The following is a 23,569-nucleotide window of genomic DNA, read 5'->3' on the forward strand; positions in this document are numbered from 1 at the left end:
CAGGCCTTTATTTACAATGTGCGTTATGCCAATCAGGCAGTGCTTTGTAAAATGGAAAGGGTTCCATTGCCTCTATTGTACTATAAGGGTATGTTCAGTCTTAAAACTCTATTAAAAAAAGAAAAACAACAACAACAAAAATAACTGGGAAAAGGTGCTATTTCCCCAAACGAGTATGTTTAGAGGGCAAATCAGTGAAGCAGCAGAACTTGAACTGTGGGCAATAAAGAACAGATGGAGAAGTAGAAAGATGTGTGGGCCGGAGAGTGGGGACGAGGCTCCTCAGTTTAGAAGTGAGAGCTGAAGGGTCAGTGGCTTTGGTGCCATCTTGAAAAAAGAGGATGGAGCCACGGGGCTATTACCACATCCGGAAATGGCTAAGGGGTGCGGGAGAAAATGAGCAAGGTCGTATTTTGTGTGACACACGTACGCACAGACACACACACACACACACACACACACACACACACTACAATTGCTTTCGGAAACTTTCTTGTTGAATGAAATGTGTGCATACAGTATACCTAAGAGACGCATTTATCGTATGTGTCTCTCTTTTTTCTGTGATCACCGCGTGCAGTTTTGCACTCTAAATTTTCAAAGTAAAAGCAGTTTTGCACTCTAAATTTTCAAAGTCAAATAAAAATGTACCACTGCCAATACCTCAACCCTCCCTCCCATACCCTGAGAAGAAAGCGCTTTTACTAGGCTTGCATCCACCAACTTTATTTTTTTTAAGATGGGGGTGAGAGGCTGTTACCTTGTCAGTCAGCATGGCCTCTTATCGACCATCAGACTACCCTCAGATTCTCTTTCCAGATGGAGGTGAAATAGGGCTCCAGAAGCCCAGACCCCCACAGACACTGAGAGAATGGGTGCCTCCCCTGATCCCCTACCTGATGGAGGTGCTTTAATGTGGGCTCGGGTTTCATTTTTTGTCCCCTCCGCCCACATCTCCATCAACCTGGCCTACACTGGTATCTTCATTCAGACATGTTCCAGGCCCAGAAACCTGGATGCTAACATGCTATTGAAGCGCCACTGAGAGGTTTAGATCTTGGCGAAGGTGTTGCAGACAGATGCTTGGCTAAAGTAAAGCATGGAGCTCTCGACCTTGATGTCACGCATCCCACAATGCACTGCGCCAAACGCAAACAATGCCACTTTGGCAGGATAGGAGTCGTGTCGCTACTTTGCGTAAACGGCGCCTTGCTTTTACAGTTGTACTGTAGACAGCTGTAGCGCACCAGGGTGATACAACAAGATGAGGCAAAAGAAGTGCTGAGCATTCTATAGGCTACCAAAAGAGCGACTTAGGCGTGGCGAATGAATAGGAGTTCTAAAAGAGCCAAAACCATGACAGGGAAGTGTTGATAGCAAAAGATGTGATCCAGCACTTGGCACACGGCGGCTGAATCAGCAGATACTAACATACCCAATAACTGTGTGTTCAAGACCTACGTGAGGCTAGCCTATAACACCACATGTAAAGTTTGGGGGAAATAATCTGTTTTGCTTATGCCTTGAAAATGTTGTTTATGCTGCTATGATTTTAGAGATATTACACAGTTAAATGGAATGACTGTCAAACAGTAGCAGCATAACAATACTTTTTACAGTGCAAACAACGTCAGCGGCTATATCAGCAAATGTCACCATACCTAATAACTGTGTAAGTCCTATGTGAAGATGCTATCTTAGATGGAATATAGACCAAACATTAAGGGGCATAACAAAACCAAATTACACATATTTGTAACCTTCCAAGCTTTTGAATGATGGCAAGCACTCACCTGTCTAGTGAGTGGGATAATATATAGATATCATGAAACGACAGATTCTGCCGGAGCATTCTCCCAATCTGCTGTTGTGATTGTTGGCAAAAAAGCACCCCCGCCACTTGATAGATTAGTAATGTCCACCCTGTCCAGCTTGCGCATGTACCTCATGACGTCCTTTTCATCAATATGAGAAGTGAATTCAATTGGATCGAATGTTGACGGATCAAAACTAGTTTTATCGCTGCTCTCCATTGTTGGTCCTGGGCGTGCTGGTGCTACTATGCTGCCAGGAGGCCGGACGAACAAATGCACGCGGGAATTGGTCCGGAGCTCGACAGGCAGGAAAACCTTTTTTTTAAAGCAGGACGCGGAGCATCAGGTCCAGTGTGTAATTCCTCTTATAATAGAAAGCTCCTGCCCATACGGGAGCCCCGAGACTGTGGCTCACCACAGAACATACCCGCCTGCTTTATTATAGTGAAGTGCAAAGACTGCCGTTCTCGATGACGTTGCACAGGGTCCCACTCTCTGACACCGCCACCGCAAAGAACAACTTCATGCCAACCACAGTGCCAGCTGACCATCTTGTCCAGCCACATTGAGTTTCTGCCTAGTGCCGCCAGCATACCACAGTCAAGGAAAGAAGCATGGCAACCACAGAGTGGTAAAAATTGTAGGAGTTTCCTTCAGATGTCAAAGCCCACTCTGTCGCTTCATGCATTACAATGTCTGGCTTCTCCGAACAGTCTTGTTTGCCATCCAGCTGCAGCCCAAAGGAGTACAAGTCCAGACTGCTTTACCCGCATTTTTCCCGAACACTTCCATGGACTACTATGTTCCATGGGACAAGCGAAACAAAAAAGCACCATTTTGAAATCTTGTGTAAATGTGGTTTTGTTTTGCTGGCTTTTATGTGTGTGTGTGTGTGTGTGGATGGGTGAGGGGAAAATGTGATAGTTGATTTGGCAGGTTACGCTGAGTTGTGCTGCTTTGTTGTCATGCTATATAGACAAAGGATGCAGCTAATATCTTTCCGAGCAGGCCCTGCGCAAGATCAGGGTTTACTCTGCCGGCCCTTCTGAACTTCACTTCTTGGTGGAAATGTGGTTTTAATCTACAATCCCTGTGGATTGGAATGATCTAGCTGTATGATGGTCCACCATCATTTCTACTCAAATGTTAATCACTTGCTCGGACTTCCCCCGACCCCACTGTGATCAACCCTTGGACCTACATTGCAAATTATTGAAATGCAAATTTCTCCTACTTTGTAAGTATGACACTGAAATTAAAACTATTTTAATTGTTCTAACTTCCAAGACACTACACACTAACCTTTGTTTATTCCAGTCACCGACCATCCAATTATAAAAAAAATTAACAACAAAAAAAAGAGATCAATTATATTTCATAATTTGTTAGGTTAAGGAAATCTGTTTTGTTCGTGCTTGCTTGAAATCACTACTTCCTAGTCTCACGGGACTTCAATTGCTATTATTATAACACTTTTGATTTTGCTACGATTATTAATGAGTTGACCTCAGAGATCTAAGATTCGTGCTATGTACACAAAAGCCCGACTTCAATTAAATATTGTTTCAATACCTTTGCAAATTTGTGTTTGTGAGCACTTCTCCTTTGCTGACATATTCCATCCACCTCGGTGGCGTGGCATGTCAACATGCTGATCAGACACACAGCGTGATAACTGCAGAGATGTGCCTCAGGCTGCCCACAGTACAAGGCCACTCTGAAATGTACAGTTATTTCATTGAGTGCCTGGGAGAGGGAAAAAAAACATAATTCCTTTATCATAAGCAGTCTCCCAAGGTGTTTCGTAGAGTTTGGAGGCACATCCATCCACTTAATGGTGATCCGGCACTTTGGAAAGGTGTTCTCTTCCCCTGATTTTCTCTGTGCATGGAAGATAGCGGGTTATGCTTATGTCAATGTTGAGAACCATGTTGGTGGTGGGATTATACTGTATGATGGGCAGGCAATGTTATGGACAACGAACACAGGTGCATTTTTTATTTCACTTTATTGCGCAGAGATACCATGGGGAGATCCTGAGGCTCTTTGTTGTGCCCTTCATCGCATCACATTGCGCTTCGTTGCAGGGATCTGTACACAATTCCTTAAAACATCCCAGTTTTTGCCTGCCTGCCATACTCACCACACATCCTCCTTTTAGCATGTTTGTCTCTGGATCGGTGTAAATGACGGGAGTGGAACAACATTCCAAGGGCCAAAATCAACAACCTGATCAACTCTATGTGACGAAGGGTTGCGCGGCATGATGTAAATGGGCCTGGTTTTCTGACAATCTTGGAACCCACTATCACAGTAAAACCGCACATCGTAAAGTGGCTTTTTATTGTGGGCAGCCTAAGCACACATATCTACTGATCCTCCTGTCTAATCAGCATCTTGATCTGCCATACCTGTGAAATGGATGGATTATCTCAGCAAAGGAGAATTGCTCACTAACACAGTTCAGGCACATTTGTTTATAATATTTGAGAGAGAGAAAATAGAGAAAAAAGTTCTACATCTGTAAGTTCAGCTCAAAAAAAAGTTGTTCCCTTTATGCTTTTGTTGAGTGTCCGATTCTGGTTTGGGAGTCTGAATGATCTAAGAAAGCAAAATAACGCTGTTCTTAGTCTGCAAGGTCGTGTGTTCTATTTAAGACACAATCAGTGAAAAATCTTGGAAAAGATATGGCACCTGTGTCTGTAAATGGAATTCAAGCAGTTTTTGTAATCCTGTCACCAGATGTCTGAGGTAATTTACATTGTTGATTGTGAAATAGATCCAATGTACAGTATACAGTAAGCAGCACAACCCCGCAGGCATCCGTAGCCGCCGTCTTTGATTCTGCTTCAGCTGGTAGAGCTCCTGACATCTCACTTTGGAACGTAAAGACCACCTCTTAAAATGCGCTCAGAACAACAGAATGGACGAGCAAAGGAATCCAGTGATTAGAAGCTTATCGGAGTGAATGAGAGATTAGACCGAGATGAACCTGTAAAAGAGAACTCAAGAGAGACGGGGTGGGGGAGGAGGAGAGAGGAATTTGGGAGTGAAGAGAGGGAATTCCATGCCCCTTTTTACACCTTTTATTGTCGTTGCACAAACCTGTATTTAAGACCTGTATGAACACTATACTCTTTATTTTCTGCCTCAGGACAGTTTCAGCAAAAAATGAGCATGTCTTGAGAACAGCACTTTTTCTGTTGTCTCTGCCTTCGCAATGTGGCTATGTGTGTGTGTGTGTGTGTGTGTGTGTGTGTGTGTGTGTGTGTGTGTGTGTGTGTGTGTGTGTGTGTGTGTGTGTGTGTGTGTGTGTGTGTGTGTGTGTGTGTGTGTCTTTAGCGTGCACTCTTGGTTTGTTTGTCTGTATTTTGTCTCCAAGCTTTGGACTGCATGATGCAAATACATGCTCCGGGACGTTTACATGTGTGTGTGCAAATTGTTTAAAACCGAAACCCCTCTATTAGGAAGTGGTTCTGTGAATTCCACCTGTATCATGAGTTACCTTGGCACACCTTGGCTGCAAAGCTCCTCACCATTAGAGATTAGAGAGAGAAAATGGTAAAGGAGGAGATCGATCTCCGTGCATTGGGTGCTGACAGGTTTTCTTTTTCCTATACTAGTGTATGCAATTTTCTTTCTATATGTATCAAAGACTAAAGTTAACTTCTGTCATATAGAAGATTATATATTACCTTTGGCACAATGGTGATCCAGGGCGGCCCGGTGGTCGGGTAGTTAGCGCGTCGACCTCACAGTGCAGAGGTACCAGGTTCGATTCCAGCTCCGGCCTTCCTGTGTGGAGTTTGCATGTTCTCTCCGTGCCTGCGTGGGTTTTCACCGGGTACTCCGGTTTCTTCCCACATTCCAAAAACATGCTTGGCAGGCTGATTGAACACTCAAACTTGTCCTTGGGTGTGAGTGTGAATGCGGATGGTTGTTCGTCTCTGTGTGCCCTGCGATTGGCTGGCAACCGGTTCAGGGTCTGCCCTGCCTACTGCCCGAAGACAGATGGGATAGGCTCCAGCAGGCCCCACAACCCTTGTGAGGATAAAGCGGATCAGAAAATGGATGGATGGACAATGGTGATCCTCTTCTCCTCGAGGGGCTGTCGCCCCTCTTTCATGATGTTGTCTTAAAGCTGGTGGCTGCATGCACCACCCAACAAAACGGGAGTGAAGGAAATGTTTGTTGAAGAGATGACATTGGAAGTGCCTTCTGATGGCTGTTTTCATGGAAGCCACTGCCCAGCCTTTGAAAGCATTCACAGCCGTTGGCACGCAGGACTCGTCTGCATCTCACGGTCTGACATCTCTGAAGCTTACTCATGCTAGCTTTCCCCTTGCATGTTTGCTCAGATGAAGGAAATTATGTAATTAGCCTGTGAGTGATTGTTTTCCTTCATTTTTCAACCGCCACACCCTCTCGACAGCACCAGCCATCCTAGAAATGCCAATTTCTGCCTTTACCCTTCTGTCTCTATCCTCTTTCTTGCCATCCGCACTTGCATTTACTTCCTTGCTCTGTGGCAGCAGGAGATGGTTCCAATTTAATCCGAGCCACATCCTCACTCACCGCCTTCATTAATAAGGGACATAATAGCGACTAAGTGGAAGAAAATGAGCACTTGTCATACAAGTCGATTTTTAATGATTGAACAGTCACTTTCTTGAACATCAAAAGAGGAATTTGAGGGTTGCATGAAGGGGGCAAAAGCAACATGTTGATGTTAAGGGTGTATTTTGGCCTGGCTATAGTTAGAAAAGCTGAATGTTGGGAGACGGATGCTGGGGTACATATGGGCAGCATTGGGCGGGGCAGGGAGTGGGATTGGGGGATGGGGTGGGGGACGCAAATCTGGCATTTTGCACTCTAATTCCAGCCAGCCTGGAGGCCTGGAGCGCTAAGAAGGGCCTCACTGTTGCTCTCTGCATCAGCCAGGTATTGCTTACATAAAAAGCAAGTGAAAACAGCTGTAGGGATAATTAGCTTGATTCTCCATTACATGCCATGAGGGCCAATAACTAAAAAATTGACTTTTGTTTGGGTTAGAGCTACAACCCCATCTAGGAGGAAGTTGTAAAAGTCAGGAAGAAAAAAAGTAGGAAAATGAGAAATGAAAAAAAAAAGAATAATAACAAGAGTAAACTCTTGAGGCTTTTGTTTCCGAGGAGATGCCCAATCTTCCAGGGAAGACACACTGTAGGCCTTATTTTTAAAATATGTTTTATGTTTCCGTGATAGCACAGACCAATTACCTTGATTTTTTTTTCACATTTAGCATCTAATATTATTCATGGGCACCTGTGACATCATACAGATGATGTTTGCAAGAAAATAGAGAACATCTGTGTATAAAATTGGTGGCTATAATTACAATGAGAAAAATAAATAAATAAAATACTTTTTGAATAAGTGGGGATATCCCACCAATAAGCCTTTCCACAAAAAGGTCTACCAAATAAATCAATGGCGAAATATATCAATAAAAATATTTAAAAATATGACAAAAATAGAAAGGGGAACAAACTCTGGAAATCGGTGAGGTTGTGGGTGCCAAACAGCAATTATGCAGTGGTCAACTGTACCAGTGTTTATTTAACACTTTCAGGGAGCAAGTGAGCCATGATTGGTCGTTACCTGAGCCCTGAGCAGCTGTCAGGTCATTTTCGGCAGACAGAAAATGGCAAAATGGCCGCCCCCTAAAATGGACAAACACGGGTGGATTTGGCTGCTTAACTTGTCTTCCACATATGAAATATGAATCATAATGCAGTGTTTCAGACTAGTGAAGGTGCATAGAACATATTATTGTAAAGACAATCTGGGTGGATTTCACTTTTGATACAGTTTATTGCCGTTTAATAAAGCATGAACGCACGCACGTTTGCACCGCACCACGTTTCGTGATTATGAATGTGGACGCTGACCTGAGTTTATGGAGGGAATGCATCTGCTGCGTGTGGTGCAAGAGAGGTGCTGACAGAGAAGAAAGAGGAGCAGTCTTTGTGCATATCAACAGGCAGGTTGTGCTCTCTATTATGGTCTGCCGGGGGCCATATTTATTGATTCTATGCTGCCACCCCAAATCATTAACTTAAGTGCAGACGACAGCGGAGAAACTTGAGTCACAAATTTAGACAAACTCACGTTAGGGTTTATACATGCGCACGCACACACACACACTCACTTTGTTGCATAACAAATGATGGCACTTTAATTGCACTGCCTGTTTATTTACTCGTGGCTGTAACGAATGGTCACTCTTCAGCCAATTCCATATGATCCGTTTTGAAAACCAACACGCTAAGCTCATCTGCTTTCTGTCAGGATCGTTTGAATCATCATGATGATCCCCCAATGTCGTGTTTGCATGGTCGACAGTACAGTATTTGTGTTGTTGGCCGGCGGCATTGAAATGTGTGTGACTCACAATAACAATGTATAACACAAAATAGCCTGTGGGCTGAGGTAATGCAGTGCTCTCATCATGATAGACATACATCACCATTTTTTTAAACAATCCCCAGGAAAGTAGTGAGTTGTTTTTGACTGTTGTGCTGCCTGAATAACAGACATATTCCAAACTCGGTTTTCCCTTCCCCCAGCCCTTCTTTTTTTTAATTATTATGAACACTTGATGTTTGGGCCGCTGCCTTAAGGAGTTCTGGAGGCCCGCCTCCAGAACATTTAGGAACAAAACGGTAGAGAAATGGAAAACCTGATAGGAGACGCTGAGCTTTTATTTGTCCACTACCAAGCAGTGTTTTTGTAACATTTCAAGTGATGACAAATGACCTTTAAAACAACAGGCCATATTAATGTGGATTTTAGCACTCCATCTTCTTTTGTTGTTGTTGTTGTTGTTTTTTAAATCTTGGTATTTGACCTCTCACACAAATATGTTTTCATCCTGTTTCTGTCAAACAGCTGCTTGCACCGCCAGATCTCGGGAGGTCCAGGTGTTTCAGTGCTGCTTTCGGATTACCTCAACTCTGCTTGGATTTTGGAGCCGATCAGTGCAATTAAAGTGGAACGGTCTATTAAATGTACTTATTGATTTACTGTAAAGCCGACGATTGGGACCGGTCCTGCCCAAGAAAAGCCTACACTTGTGTTTAACTGACGACCATTGAAATACCTTAGGAATAAATAATAACAATCCTAAAAAAATAAAAAAATCCCCAAAACACAGAGAAACATTCAATACACTAAAAATAGGGGGGGAAGCTGGGGGATGATGCTGATGCAGGGGGTGACCTGAAATCCCCCCACTGCCCCGAAAAAAGTGAAAACAAATGAAAAACGAAAAATTACTGTGCATGCTGACAGCACAGAAGTCCCTTGAGTCAACGAGATTATTTTTGCTCTAATGTTTGATTTTGCTGATCCTACCAATGACGTCACTCATTGATCAGCCAATTACGACATTACAACTGATCACCTATTTTTCATAAAATGCAAAATATTTGACGTTCTGATGCAACCAATCAGATCTATGTGAAGTCCAATTCCTGCCAGACGGGCATGCATTTCAGGAGCCACAACTTCCGATAAACTCCAAATGTTGTCTTCTCCTTTGCTGACGAATGCCATGACCCGAACGTAGGGGGGCAGTTAGGAGTGTTGGGCCCGTTTTAATGTGGCTCCCCTGCCTTTATGTCCCTCAATGTTTGCTGGGGGTGGGGGACTGTGGGCAGGGTAAAATGTTCAGTTTTGAGTTCTGGCTCTCAATCAACACAAAATTGAGCCACTACTTTTAATACGAATGTAGCCAAGCCAATGGATATACCGATAAAACTTTGGTGCAACTGGACTTGCAAAAGTACTATTACGTTTACTTCTGCCACGAAATACAGTTTCGGACTTTTCACAACATGGACCTCACACCTTCAGATCCACGAAGACCTTCTCGATGTACCGTGCCAATGGAGACAAACCATATTGCAGAGACATTCTTCTGATATTGGACTGGATCCGAACCTTTCGTGTTCTAAGGCTCAATTGCTAACTGACATGACTTTGGTGGAACATCTCCTCCTTGCCTTGTTGAAGAGGCTGAAAGTCACCGACATCAGTTGAAATGTCGGCTAGGGTCAAATTACAATTCATATAAAAATAGGAATACTGGACATCTCTCTGTTGAGCCTGTTGTGAATTTGATTGCTAAAACAATATCAACAATGTCATGTTTTCTTTGCGCTTTTTTGTGACATTCATTTCATATCCTAGTGCCACTATTTTGGGTTTTGAAAAGTGATGTGTATTTTGTTTGACACGGTTTCTTTTGCGCAGTGCATAATATTACTCGGGAAGCAGCTTGAAGTCTCAGACTTAGTGACTCACAAACATGGACAATTGAACCTCAGCCTGAGGACCCAAAAGACACAAAGTGCTCCCTGGGACCTAGATTCTTCCCACCTTCATCTTTTGAGCTGTCTGAAACACACTTCCAAAGATGAAATAAACCATAAAAAAAAAAAATTACAAGTAAAAATTGATGCTTTTACAAGTGGATATTTACCACTGTAAAAGACAAGAAAGGACTTTGGGGTTCCTTGAGTTCATATTATCAATGTTTTCTTTCCACATAAATACCTAAATTATATATACAGTGATCCCTCGCTACTTCGCGGTTCGTTTATCGCGGGTTCAGTGCATCGCAGATTTTTTCAAACATATTTAAAAAATATATATATATATATTTTTTTTTTTACATATACATGGAGTACAGTACTGTATATTTGCTCTATGTGACTCGCTGTTGTTTTGCAGCTTCTCGCGGACCGTTTGCGGACTTTTAAAAAAACAAAACTTTTTTTTTTTACTTGTTTATGTTAATTGGACGCTACTTCGCGGATTTTCGTTTATCGGTTTTGGTCCCCATTCACCGCGATAAACGAGGGATTACTGTATATATATAATTTTTTTCCCCCTCAATTGTTCTCTTTGCTCCAGTGGAACAAAGTATTCATTTTTTATTCTGCTTATGTGTGGGTGGTTCAGATCAACTTTATCCATGACTGTGAATGTTTGTGAGGGTTCTCACAGTATTCACCCTTGACTTGTTCCCACAATGTTCTGCAGTGGTCAGCGTGTTTCCAGTTGTTTTAATAAACTTTGCTTTCACGGGAACTATGAGGTGTCTTTTAAGCCGAATAATGTCAATAACATTGACAGTGACAGTGTTTGGTGGTCAAAGGGAGTGCAACAATGGCTATTTTCACAAGATGAAAGTTTCACCACCACTAATGGCATTTTCAACAATAGACTCTTGAAGTTTTTCCCAGTTTTCATGGTCTACCAAGTCTCTCCCACTCTCATAAACTCAGCCAGATGTTGCCCCGGCTTTTCTTCCTCAGAAAACATGGGGGGGTGGATGTGGAGGTGATCGAGGAGGAACGGCGGAGAGGGCGGGATCACAAATGTGGCTGAGCATGTTTGGTAAGACCAGCTGGATGCACCTTGGCACGCAAGTCTGCCAACAGCTGATGTGCAAAGAGTAGAATCCAGAAATGTGTGTGTCATCACCCTTGTTCAAACTTCCTGTCCTGTTGCCAGACTTGTACTCTTGTGATACTGTACACTTTTGAATACTTCATTACCTACCCCTGCACAATGAAATAAAATCCATTCGTTTTTCTTTACACCGCTTGCTTCATTAGGATGGTGAGACGCGGGTACAACCTAGTTTCGTCACCAGACAAACAACATTTTACACTTAAAGTGACACCTACGGGCAATTTCAACTCTTCAACGAAAAGAGCATGCGTGTTTTGGGAACGTGGGGAGAAGCCGGATGAGCTAGAGAAAACCACCAGACTCCACATCAAGGCCTGAAGCCAAGATTCAGACCTTCAATCCAAAATTTTGAGGCAGACATGCTAACCATTTGACCACTGTTCAACCATTATTTTAAATGTTTTTTTTTCTCCTCATATGTGCAGTAAAACAAAATGGCAGCACTGAGCAACGAACCTGTTACTTTGCTTGTCTCCCTCCACTTATACAAAGAAGTTGCGATTGGCTCGCAAGCAGTTCAGGGTGTACCCCACCTGTTGACCAATGACCGCTGGGTTCGGCCCAGCACACCTGAGACCCTCTTGAGAATAAGTGGATCAGATAATGGTTGGGTGTTAGTGGGAGTTAGGGAGAGTTTGACGCATGTGTAATTTTGTTTAATTATAATGTGTAAGAGTAAAGATATTGTTTTCAATTGACTTTGAAACTCTTTTGAGACCATTTTCATCAGCATTTTGTGGAGGATTGCATCCAGCAAAAATCCACTAACAGACGCTGTTATTATCCTCCTGACGACCAGGAAAAAAAATGTTGTCCAATCACATTTATTTTGAAATTCCCCAATCTATGTGAAGTAATTAGACTACTCCAAAATAATTTTTTGAAATCCCACTACATTTTTTAAACAGGCTCAAATATACTTACAACACTTTAACGTCTTCATAAGAGTCTTATAATTAAAAATGCCAACAGCATTTCAAGACAAATTTTGATAAAAAGTATTACTTTTCCTCTTCCCATAAAAAGTGCTTGCACTGAGGGAAGCCATTTTCTTACTTTTTCTAACAAAAGGAGTTCATGCGATTGGAGGCACTGGGTGGGAGATATTTAGGTTCACAAATGTCCTCTAAAGAGGACAAATTTGAACTACTGGTAGTCAGGAGGATATGATGGAATATGTGTGTGTGTGTGTGTGTGTGTGTGTGTGTGTGTGTGTGTGTGTGTGTGTGTGTGTGTGTGTGTAGTCCAGTGGTTAGCACGTCGGCTTCACAGTGCAGAGGTACCAGGTTCAATTCTGGCTCCGGCCTCCCTGTGTGGAGTTTGCATGTTCTCCCCGGGCCTGCGTGGGTTTTCTCCGGGTGCTCCGGTCTCCTCCCACATTCCAAAAACATGCATGGCAGGCTGATTGGACGCTCTACATTGTCCCTAGGTGTGAGTGTGGGCGTGAATGGTTGTTCGTCTCTGTGTGCCCTGCGATTGGCTGGCAACTGATTCGGGGTGTCCCCCGCCTACTGCCCGAAGACGGCTGGGATAGGCTCCAGCACCCCCCGCGACCCTAGTGAGGATCAAGCGGTTCGGTAAATGGATGGATGGATGGATATATATACGTACCGAGAGAGGGAGAGATTGTTTTTCCCCACGAAAAATAAATGCATATGAATCAGGGATTGGATTTTTTTTTTTATGTGATTGATATGACCATCGCTGCACTTGACTCATTTTAATTTGCTGAAGCCTGACGATTGTCTTCCATGATACATCAATTGTTTGTTTGGGAACATCCTTGTTCAACTAAGTATTTTGCCATTTATTTTAGCTTTGTCGTCTTTGACAATAGCTGCGAACATTCAGTAATTTACAGCGTCACGGTGTCGTGAAATCATGAAAAAACAATGACCTTCGACACCGGTCGTCGGGTTCACGGAATAATATTTGAGGTGTAAGACCGTGGATCTCTGCTGCATGTTTGTAGATCATGTAGCATAGAATAATAATTACAGTATAGGCCGCCGTCCTGGAAAGGCCCGTAGGTGATGAGAGCAGCCTGTAAAAGCACACCAGACGATTTTGCGAGGACGAAATTCGATCTGCTGAAGGGGAAAATCCTAGCTCTGCTCTGGAATGGATAAGGTAATAGCCTCAGGTGCTTTTTCAAGTTTATTTTAGGTAATAGAGAGGTTTGTTTTGTTACAGCCTGTCCCACCCTCGCCTCGCTCAATTCGACTTCTGTGGCGTGGCGGTAGTGATGCGCATGCGCGTCGCGGAGGTCTCGGCCGGGTCCACGCTGCCTTGTGGGAGGAGGCCACACCAGCAGGTGAGAGAGGGAGAGAAATCAAGAGAGGGGAGCTCAAGTCGTCTCCCGTCTGCTGCACTTCAGAATACGCATGCCGCGCGGGAAGACGAATCGTCGGCAAACAAAGAAACTCGCCGCTATTTCCCTTATTGTTTGTTCGTTTGGGTTTTTTTTTTACTACTTGTAACAGCAGCGCGCGCGCCAGCCCCACCTTTTGGAACGTCGTTTTTATTCGGTATTTTGGGGAACACTGTGTGTGTGTGTGTGTGTGTGGTGCTAACCTCCAGTGTCGCGCGGCGGATGACTGTTTGCCACGACTTGGACTCGGGGATTGTCAGAGCCGTCCTCGCGCAGAATGGGAGCTAAAGTGACAAGTCGCTCGTGGCGTGGAGCAACGCGTGGATCTTTGCGCAGGTAAAACGCTCATTGACCAGAGAGCGTGCCCGGCTGGGATTTATTCTTTTTTATTTTTCTAATATGGGATGTCCTAATCGTGTAGATGCCTTTTTTTCTTCAAAAGTGAATTTAAACGGCCACTGACATTTGTCGCTTCAACCCAGTGTGGCGACTTTCCACATTTTTGAGAAAGAACGGCTCACTTGGACTCATTAATTGCCTGATAGAAGACTTTGTTTAATTTTGCTGCTTCCCAGTGGTGAGGCGCACGGAGCGCATCCACTTCTCTTTATTTTATTTTGACTGTTTTTGGAGTGTCCGTTGCCGAAGAACTTTCCACTTTATCTCCCACCCGCGTGTACACCAGATTGGGATAAAACGACGAGAGAAAGGAAATTAATTTCCCAGTGGACAGCATTGGGATTATTGGTTTGACATCGTCTGCACAAATTGGATTACATCTTCCAACTCCCTGGTGAGTAGAGCATCTCCATGTCACTGCAAATTTAATTTTACAAGTGCGCCTCGTCTTCTTGGATGTGTCAGTGTCGTTCTCGATTTTTGTTGTTTTGTTTTGCTTTAGGGTAATCAAAATCTAAATAAATGTAAAGAACGGATAAAATGATATTTGATCCGAAATAACTTAAATGAGGTTTTTTAACGTGTATTTTCTTTGGCAATCGTTTCTTCGTACTGCTGTCTATCAAAGCGCAGTAATTGGCTCCCTCTCCTGGTTTGAACTTCAATATGGAGGAAACAAAGACGAGAAAATGTACGTGTTCAATATTGCAAATTGTTTCTATCTCCCGTAGTTCATTGTAGGTTCAAAAAGAATATTTAATTTGTTGAATTAAAATAACACACATGCAAACAGTTTTCACCTGTGAAATCAAAATTATAATCACCAATTCATGGATGGAAGTGATATTTACTGGCCTGTGCCATGTTCTAAATTCAAATGACTTGACTCTGCAGTCACTGACTATTTTTGACGACATTCCTCTCATTGATCTCCAACGGAAGTGCGCTCAATTCGATGCCACTTTTAGATCCACAAATGGGTGTGCTCGTTAGCAGTCAACAGGTCAATTTGCAGGGCCACTTTTGTCGGGGTCAAATGTTTTGTAGGGCGGGGCGGGAGGGGCTCACCGACTGAAGAAGTCTGCAGCGCCTCCACTTCGCCAGCGCACATTAACTGCACGAGAATTAAATACAATAATACAGGGGAAGAATTGGGGGGGGGGGGGGGTTGGTTTTTTTAAAAAAACTTTTTTTTTTTTTACAATTTAAACTCAAGTTGAATAACTTGATTGGCGTCAAATCCAATTCATAATTGCGAGTATCTGTGGCTCTGGTACGCGCGTGGAAGTCTTCCACTCTTTGTGTTGGTTTCAAAATACAACTGATTTAGTGTTAACTGTGAATACATTACAAGGTGGTAGTCACCCCCTTAGCCCACTTGGAGTCCGCTTGTAGACCTGCTTACGTAAGAAGCGGCGGTGAGTTTTACGCCAGTCCGGTAATCGTGTCGAAAACCTCAGTCCAATTTTGGCGATTTGTACACATGCAGGGGGATTGTATTCCGTTCTATTATGAAATCCTGATTTAAAAAAAAAATTGCTGAGCATCTCAGGCCTCTGTTCCACCCGCTGTCGACGTGCCCCCCCCCCCCCCCCCCCACCACTTCGCCACTTTATTCTACTTTGACTTTACCGGTAAATGTGCGTATATCTAGTTTTTATAAAGGGCGTTCGTATTAATCTGGAAATTATAATCTTTTAATTTAATCGAGTAATCCAAGTACATTTTTAGTTGGTTCGCATTTTCATGATTGCATCCACTGGCTGTAATAAATAAATCTTGTTTGAACATAGCCCTAATTTGAAATGTTGTGGGTCATTTGAGATGCGTTCGACCCCATGGAACGCATGCGTTTATCGTGCATGCAAACCAAAACCCTCCCAAGTCTCTGTGCGCAAAGTAAATTGTCAGGAATGCATCAGGCTGAGGTTTCAGTTCCATTGTCCTTGCTGCTTCCACATCTATCACGTGATTCACACTCAGCAGCCGTAAAAAGTCGGCTCATACGCGTTCAACTCTCGCGCGCGTGCGTGTGTGTGTGTGTGTGCGTGCGTGTGCGAAAGAGAAACAGATAGTCTGCAAATATTTGCCGCAGCATGCACGATTAACAGTGTACGTATGTTTGTGAACGTGAGTAACATGTTGCTGTATCGTCCCTCAGATTGGCCTGACGATGAAGTTGGGACTAAATTGTGTGTGTCGGCCGGCCTGCTGGCCCCTGGGCAGCGTGTTGGACTCCAGACACTGCGTCTTTGCACTCACACTCCTCACACTCCTCATGCAGGTGGTGGTGGAGGCCAACTCGTGGTGGTATGTATTGCTCTGTGCGGGGATTTGCCCGTCTGTGCAGTGTGGCATTTGGAACTGTGCAAGCCCGTTTTGCATCCATGTACCGGTATATGTGTGTATATATATGTATGTATATATATATATATATATATATATATATGTGTGTGTGTGTGTATACATATATATAATATTTTTGCCCCAAAAAATTCAAATGTGTTTTTTGTCAGTCTACTTGGCTTCAGTTACACCACATATGAAGTCCCACAGCACACTTGCTGTTGCACCTTAGCATTTCAGGAACACCTTTCTTTCTCCCCTGTTTTCTTTTTTCTGTTTTTGCCAAGCCAAAATTATTGATATAAAAATGCCGAATATCTGTGGTTTTCATTGTTGTCAGTCCCAATGTGTGTAATTTGTCATGCGTCTGTGTTGCCGTTAAAAGGGAAAACTATTGATGCACGATGCTCTTAAATCATCACACTGATGCATTGTTTCAAAATCTTGACTGAGCAAAAGCACCCACTTTACATTCGAACAAGGAGCGGTAGGGAATGTCGCAAAAATTATGAACACTGAAATAATGAGCTCCACTCAATTTGCTCCCAAATGGAATTACTTTGTGTGAAATTTGAGGCAAGCTGAATAGCAACAGGTGAATACACAACAATTGTGCCTTTGGCCATCTAATGGAAAAGCATTTAAATGTTCTACCTGTCACTATCCACCACAGGTGTGGAGAGATGAATAAAATGTTATTTGTATTAACTAAATCAAAAATTTCAGAAAAACTAGATCATTTCTCACAGTGCCCCCAATGGTCTGTTATGATACGCAGGTTGGGAATCATTGCAATAATGCACCTACAGAAAGGCAAATGTTTGGCTTGGCCAAATCTCTTCTTAGAAGTTGCTATATTTGTCACTGCCTGTAATTAAGAGCATTTGCAGAATCTCAACCAGCCTCACAAAAAAATAATTATATATATATATATATATATATACTGTATATATACATAAAAATTTGGTTTAATTGATCAAGTAAAGGTGCCCGTGCCATCATGTGGCAATGTGCAAAAAAATAAAAATTTATATATATATATATATATGTGTGTATGTATGTAATATGTATATATAAAATATGTATGTTTTGATGCTTTTGACGATTGGCTCACAGTCCTACTTGCAAGCTTACCATAAAGTACAAACTTTCTTTGAGAAAACGTCAGTGGGTACATGATTTAAGGGGGGTAGCATGTCTGCATAGTGTCTCCGTAAACTATATTTCCCTGGTGTGTGTGTGTGTGTGTTCCGTTGCAGTTCCCGCAGTTGATCAAGTTACACGAGGGCTAATTGTCTGTCTCGAGGGGCTCGGGGATGGGCTGCTCGGATTGTCTTGTGGCCTGGAACCAGATGCCCGGAGTAGTGCGGCTATTTCTTAATATCCCTCTTCGAATCATTACTTCACAAGTCGCGCCGTGGAAATGTTGGAAAATGAGCTTGTGTGACAAAATTTCATCTTCATAGCTTTAGCCGGTAAGAGCGCACATGAAGAAAGCTCGAACCGAACGAACCAATGGCGGTGGGCGAAATTGTTCAAATGTGTGCAAAGTTTTCATCGTGGAGAACTCCCGCAAAGGGCTAATGTACATATTTTTACTTTTGTTTTCCCTTGAAAAATAAATGTTTCCAAAGGCTGTAAGAAAAGAAACACTCAGTCGCGGGACGTTGGCTCTTTAGTTGAACTGCTCCCAACTCAGCTTCTTCAACATGCGAGGAGTTGAGCATTTCTTTCTTTCAACCGGTGTAGACCATCATCCACATTTCCTTCTTTCCTATTGTGCGCTGCTTTTTTGCCCGCCATTGCGTGCTTGGCACTGGCCATCGCATCACTTTTCAGTGCGAATGTCTTGAAGATTTAAAGCTGTTCTGAGGATTCGGCCGGACAATAAAATGCTCCAAGTCTGAGAGGCAGAAAACCAATCAGCTGTTGATTATCTTTTATTGTTTTCTCTTGCTCATTTTGGCTCGCCATGGCACATGATTGAAAGCGCCTGCCTTTTCATCCAGGTCTTTAGCCATGAACCCGCTGCTGATCCCCGAGGCCTACATCATCGGTGCCCAGCCTCTGTGCAGCCAGTTGGCGGGCCTCTCGCAGGGCCAGAAGAAGCTGTGCCAGCTCTACCAGGACCACATGCAGTACATCGGCGAAGGTGCAAAGACGGGCATCAGAGAGTGCCAGTACCAGTTCAGACATCGGCGCTGGAACTGCAGCACAGTGGACAACTCTTCCGTCTTTGGACGGGTCATGCAAATAGGTAAGCGAGACAGACGTCTTCCGTTTTTGGGAAACTGACACATTGCGCATTCTGCACGTTGAGACTGCGCCAGCGGTTAGCTTGGTTCAGTTTTTAGCATGTAACATAGCCGAGAATGAGCTTCTCTCCTTGATGGCCGGGAGACGAGGTTAAAAATGAAGGCGTGCGTATTTCACACACTCATTTAAGATAGCAGAACTTTACAGACCGTGCTCGGATAAAACCACTAAATGTTTTCTTTGGATGCGTGCCTGCATCTCAGGAAAGGGGGGGGGAGAAAAAAAAAGTTGACGTCAAGTTTTATTGATCATAATCTTGCAAATGGATTATAATAAATCCCGGCAATGTGGTTATTGTAATGTCAGCAGTGTTGCTGCAGTTTTGACAGCAGGCTGATATTTCGCAGTTTTGTCCGGCTTGGCCAGAGCGATGTCCATTCTATGATTAGGCGCACTACGGCTTGTCACCTCGAAAGATTCTATTTTGGTTTATCCTTGGGGGCTTATGTTTTTAGGCACAGAAAGTTACACGTATGCCAAGATTGGTCTTTTGCGTTCGAGATGTGTACTTCAACTGTACACTGAATTCTCTAAATGAAGACACTTCAAAAATGTATTTCGCCTCCTCGAAAAGTTTTACTTTATTAAGCTGTGGCTTGAAATATGTCTCAAGATTGCTGCTGTCGCCCCGTTTTGGAGAATGGAATTTACTATGTGGTGCTTATGGCTCCATTTTTTATTTTATTTATTTATTTTTTGCTACAGTCTATCCTTCCAGAGAGAGTTTCTTTAATGTTGGATAATGGTGATTTCACTGCAGTAGAAAACAGTGCAGCTGGATGTGTGGATGATCCAGAGAAACAGGCGGTGGTTGACCTCTATTGAATTGGGATGCCAGAAATCTTCCCCTTGAATGATTTGAAGCGGATATCATACAAAGTATGCAGAGATGATAGTAGTGGTCTGCTTGAGAATTTCTTGACCAGTGCGGTTCACGTCGCCTTTTGTGTGTATGTTCCCCCACTCTCCGACTTGCTCTTCCTCTTCCACTCTCCAGGCCACGTAAACATGCTCGTGTGACCGTCTGGCTGCTTGGTTGATGGACCCTGCTTTTGATTTAAAACCCAGCTTCGAGCAACACTGAAGCAGTTGCCTCTCTGGTTTTCTTCAGGGTGGTTTAAAGAAGAGGCAGCAGGGAAGGAGAAGACACTTGAGTCTGTCGACAAGGCTGATACGACGCCAATACTCGAAAGATGAATTAAACAAGTCAAGCATCTGAGTAATAAATCCTCTCCTCTCTAATCCACTCCTTTGCAGATATTCCAGCTTGATGTATCTCAAACTTTCTAACAGGCTTCCTTACCCACACCGTTGATTATTTTTTTTTTGATGCCTCTCTTTTGAGTTTCTATGGGCGCCTTTTTCCATTCATGCCTTGACAAATCTTTTCAGTTTTTCTTTCAAACCCTTTTCCTTTCTTGCACTTTGTCCATCTGCTTTTGTCATTGAAGTCCTTGCTTTGTGGCCGTAAGGCCGTGTAAGATGCGCAGTTCCGTTTTGTATCAGTCAGTTGCTATGCTTTTGTCAACCGTTTCTTCTTTTGCCATTTTTGTCCACATGGGTCCTCAGTTTTGCTCGTTGGTCATTATGGCGAGCTCCAATTTACTGAGGTGCATTTTGAGTTTCTTTCTCAGTAGTAAATAATGAGGTAGGCTGGGCTTCGTGGGCAGAAAAAGAATGTATAACAGAATCCATCAGTCGTGACCGACAATGTGAAAGAGACCTTGTGGTTTTCCATTTGGGCAAACTCTCCGCTCTTCGTGGGGTGAATTCTTTGTCATCGGAGGGTGCTGTCCAAGCTCTAGCTCAAGCCCAGCAAGAGCAAAGCCAATTCCACTTTTCAACATGTTTGACTAAAAGCCCGCAGAAGTGATCAGGTGCTCCGCAACAAGTGACGGTGCATCACCGATGCAACGTAAAGAAAAAAAACGTGTCAAATGAAGGTCGCAGCGTGAAATGAAATGCTTTTGTTTGGTTTGCACCCAAGCATTTCGAACTGTTTGCGCACAGGCAGTCGAGAGACGGCCTTCACCTACGCCATCAGCGCAGCGGGGGTTGTGAACGCAGTGAGCCGCGCTTGCAGAGAGGGGGAGCTGTCCAGCTGCGGGTGCAGCCGCGCCGCTCGGCCCAAAGACCTGCCGCGAGACTGGCTGTGGGGCGGTTGCGGAGACAACCTCAACTATGGCTACAGATTCTCAAAGGAGTTTGTGGATGCTCGCGAGAGGGAGAAGACCTACCCGAAAGGCTCGCAGGACAGCGCGCGGCTTCTGATGAATCTTCACAACAACGAGGCTGGAAGACGGGTAGGTGTCCAGATACACATTCCAAGCTCTTTATGATTCTTAAAAAGTGCGAGCAATAAATCCACACGCCGTGGCCTTCTGCATGCTTTAAAAAGGCCACGCTGGAAGTGAGACAAGCCAGGTCAATCAGATTCAACAGCTCTGTCGGCTCTCCCCCACGGGTCCCGAGATCTGAGGGCTAGATAGCATCGCTCTGACGGTTCTGGGGTTTCATTTTTCTCCCCAAACATCTTGAAACCACCTCAAAGCAAACGTGGAGCCAAGATATTGCGAGCCAGGCGTTTGTCTTTCGGAGAGTGGGCTGTTTGACTGTACTTTGCCTTGCCCAAATGCACACAGGATCGGACCGTGAGCGAATTATACATCATAAAGATGAATCATGCTTGACTGGCTTTCCATCCACGCGCTGTGCTTCCTTTACCCCTCAGACTGTGTCCGACCTTGCGCACGTGTCATGCAAGTGCCACGGGGTCTCGGGCTCTTGCAGCCTTAAGACCTGCTGGCTGCAGCTGGCTGACTTCCGCAAGGTGGGCGACGCCTTGAAGGAGAAGTATGACAGTGCCGCAGCCATGAAGCTCAACTCTCGCGGGAAGCTGGTGCAGATGAACAACAAGTTCAACCCCCCTACCAGCCACGACCTGGTGTACATCGAGTCCAGTCCAGACTACTGCCTGAAGAACCAAAGCACTGGCTCCCTGGGCACAGTGGGGCGTCTTTGCAACAAGACCTCCGAGGGGATGGATGGCTGCGAGCTGATGTGCTGCGGTCGCGGTTATGACCAGTTCAAGGCCCAGTTAGTGGAGCGTTGCCACTGCAAGTTCCACTGGTGCTGCTATGTCAAGTGCAGGCGTTGCACCAAAATCGTAGACCAATTCGTCTGCAAGTGAGACTCGAGCTGCGAGCGAAGGAGTCCAAGACGGAGAGAGAATGGAAGAGAGAAACTATATAAATGATATTTATAGAGTTAAACAACTATGCCATTGCAAAAAAAGACTTGACTTTTTTTATTCCCCCCCCCCCCAAGTAAATCACGTCTTCAGGAACTGAGAGTATCATGAAATATTTATTTTAAAATTGTTTTATTTTGGCCCAGCTGATTTTAAGCCCTACACGTGCCTCAATTGGCTGGAAACACCTCTTCCTAACGATTGAATTAGTTCTGGAAAATTTTTCTTTTGTGACATTTCTCTGATGGATCACAAAATGGGACCACGCTTTCCATTTTCTAAGAAAAAGTAGTGTGATACTTGACGCGCGGTTGACTTCAAAGTCCTGTTTTGTTGTATGGCTGCGTTGACAGGAGAATGCCTGTGTGTTGTATGGATGGATGTGTTTTCATGGGCCTCTTCCCAAACCAGCTCTCGCATCCCCAATCCCAACTTCTCCACTCTCAACTCGTGGAGCAGGACGGATCGCGTTCGTTTGTGTGAGTCCAGAGAGGAAAAATGGGTTCAGACTAAGGACGGTTTTTGGGGGATGGGCTATTTATTAAGCTGTCCCGAAAGCCCGAGCGATCCGCAGGTGCTGCAGAAGCCCTCCACCATGATGCACTTTTGATACAGAGGCTTAAACCTGTCTGTATGTCTTTTCAGCTGTTTTTTTTTTTTTTTAACTGCAGTGCATCAGTTAATGTATCCATATTATAGCCAACACTGTCTTCCATATTAAATCCGCTTATTCATTTACCATAGTCTACAATACATAACCTGGTTTGGATATATATGAGCAAGTCTTTGATTACATTGGTGAAATAGTTCTGTGTAGATAGTATATTCAACCGATCAGTAAACTGTATTTATTTTTTATTTTTTTTGAAACCGGATCCACCACTATCGCAGCAAAATACGACTCCTTTAGTTGGACACTCTGTATGTGGAAATCACTTTTAAAAAGTTGTCACTCACTCTCACGAATCTTCACAATTTTTGTAAAGGGAAATGCACCTTATATGTCAACTCAGTTGTTCCTACTCACTCATGGTCTGTGTTGGTGTTTAACACATTTTACATCGGATGGTCCAATTCCCAATCGCCGCATTTTTTCAATACCACTCGTAAAGTCAACTATCTCCACCGGTCCAACTAAATTTATGTATATTTATAAGCTTCCTCTGTCAGTTTGAGGTTTGTTAAATTTCATGTGTAACAGCAAATATTTTGTGTTATTTTACAAATTGGCTAAATGTTCAACTTTGTTTCAATAAATATATGAAACCCGACTATTTACTCAGATTGCCTTTGACAAGTTGTCTTTTTTGGCTCGGGGCAGACGCCTGCATGACAAAGTAGGAAGCTCTTGGTTCGTAAAGTTCCAAGACTGCATCCGTTCAGTTGGTCTCCTCTTCAGTCCGATGTCGTGACAGACAGTCTAACCTTCCTGAAATGACAGCTGTGCGGCGGGAGCGAGAGATTGCTTGAGAGCCGGAGATGGGCTGCCTCTAAAGCATCTTAGTTGTGGTTAAATTACATGCAGCGCTCAACAATCCGCTGACAGTGGGT

The 23,569-nt window shown here is 43.8% G+C and overlaps 2 protein-coding genes across 5 annotated transcripts in view; both read left to right on the forward strand.

The window, feature by feature from the left end:
• Positions 1-11,425, forward strand: part of LOC147210735 (ERC protein 2-like) — a 143,219-nt gene extending 131,794 nt beyond the window's left edge. For all 3 annotated transcript variants that reach the window (XM_086115658.1, XM_086115641.1, XM_086115650.1), the window contains one exon: positions 8,745-11,425. The gene's annotated coding sequence lies outside the window, so the exon portion shown is untranslated. The remainder of the gene's footprint in view (positions 1-8,744) is intronic.
• A 2,155-nt stretch (positions 11,426-13,580) lies between these two features.
• Positions 13,581-23,302, forward strand: LOC147210737 (protein Wnt-5a). 2 transcript variants are annotated; one of them, XM_086115709.1, is made up of 5 exons: positions 13,581-14,500; positions 16,268-16,416; positions 18,462-18,709; positions 20,779-21,071; positions 21,500-23,302. In XM_086115709.1, exons 2-5 carry the CDS (start codon positions 16,280-16,282, stop codon positions 21,956-21,958), a joined length of 1,137 nt encoding a protein of 378 aa, XP_085971835.1. In that variant the 5' UTR covers positions 13,581-14,500; positions 16,268-16,279; the 3' UTR covers positions 21,959-23,302. The 2 variants fall into 2 exon arrangements, with proteins under 2 accessions (XP_085971835.1, XP_085971840.1); XM_086115714.1 differs by lacking the exons at positions 13,581-14,500; positions 16,268-16,416 and adding an exon at positions 17,879-17,927.
• Positions 23,303-23,569: the final 267 nt, after the last annotated feature.

Source organism: Hippocampus guttulatus, chromosome 1, assembly GCF_054856545.1.
Source record: "Hippocampus guttulatus isolate MCC_2025c chromosome 1, RoL_Hgut_1.0, whole genome shotgun sequence".
Taxonomy (NCBI): Eukaryota; Metazoa; Chordata; class Actinopteri; order Syngnathiformes; family Syngnathidae; genus Hippocampus; species Hippocampus guttulatus.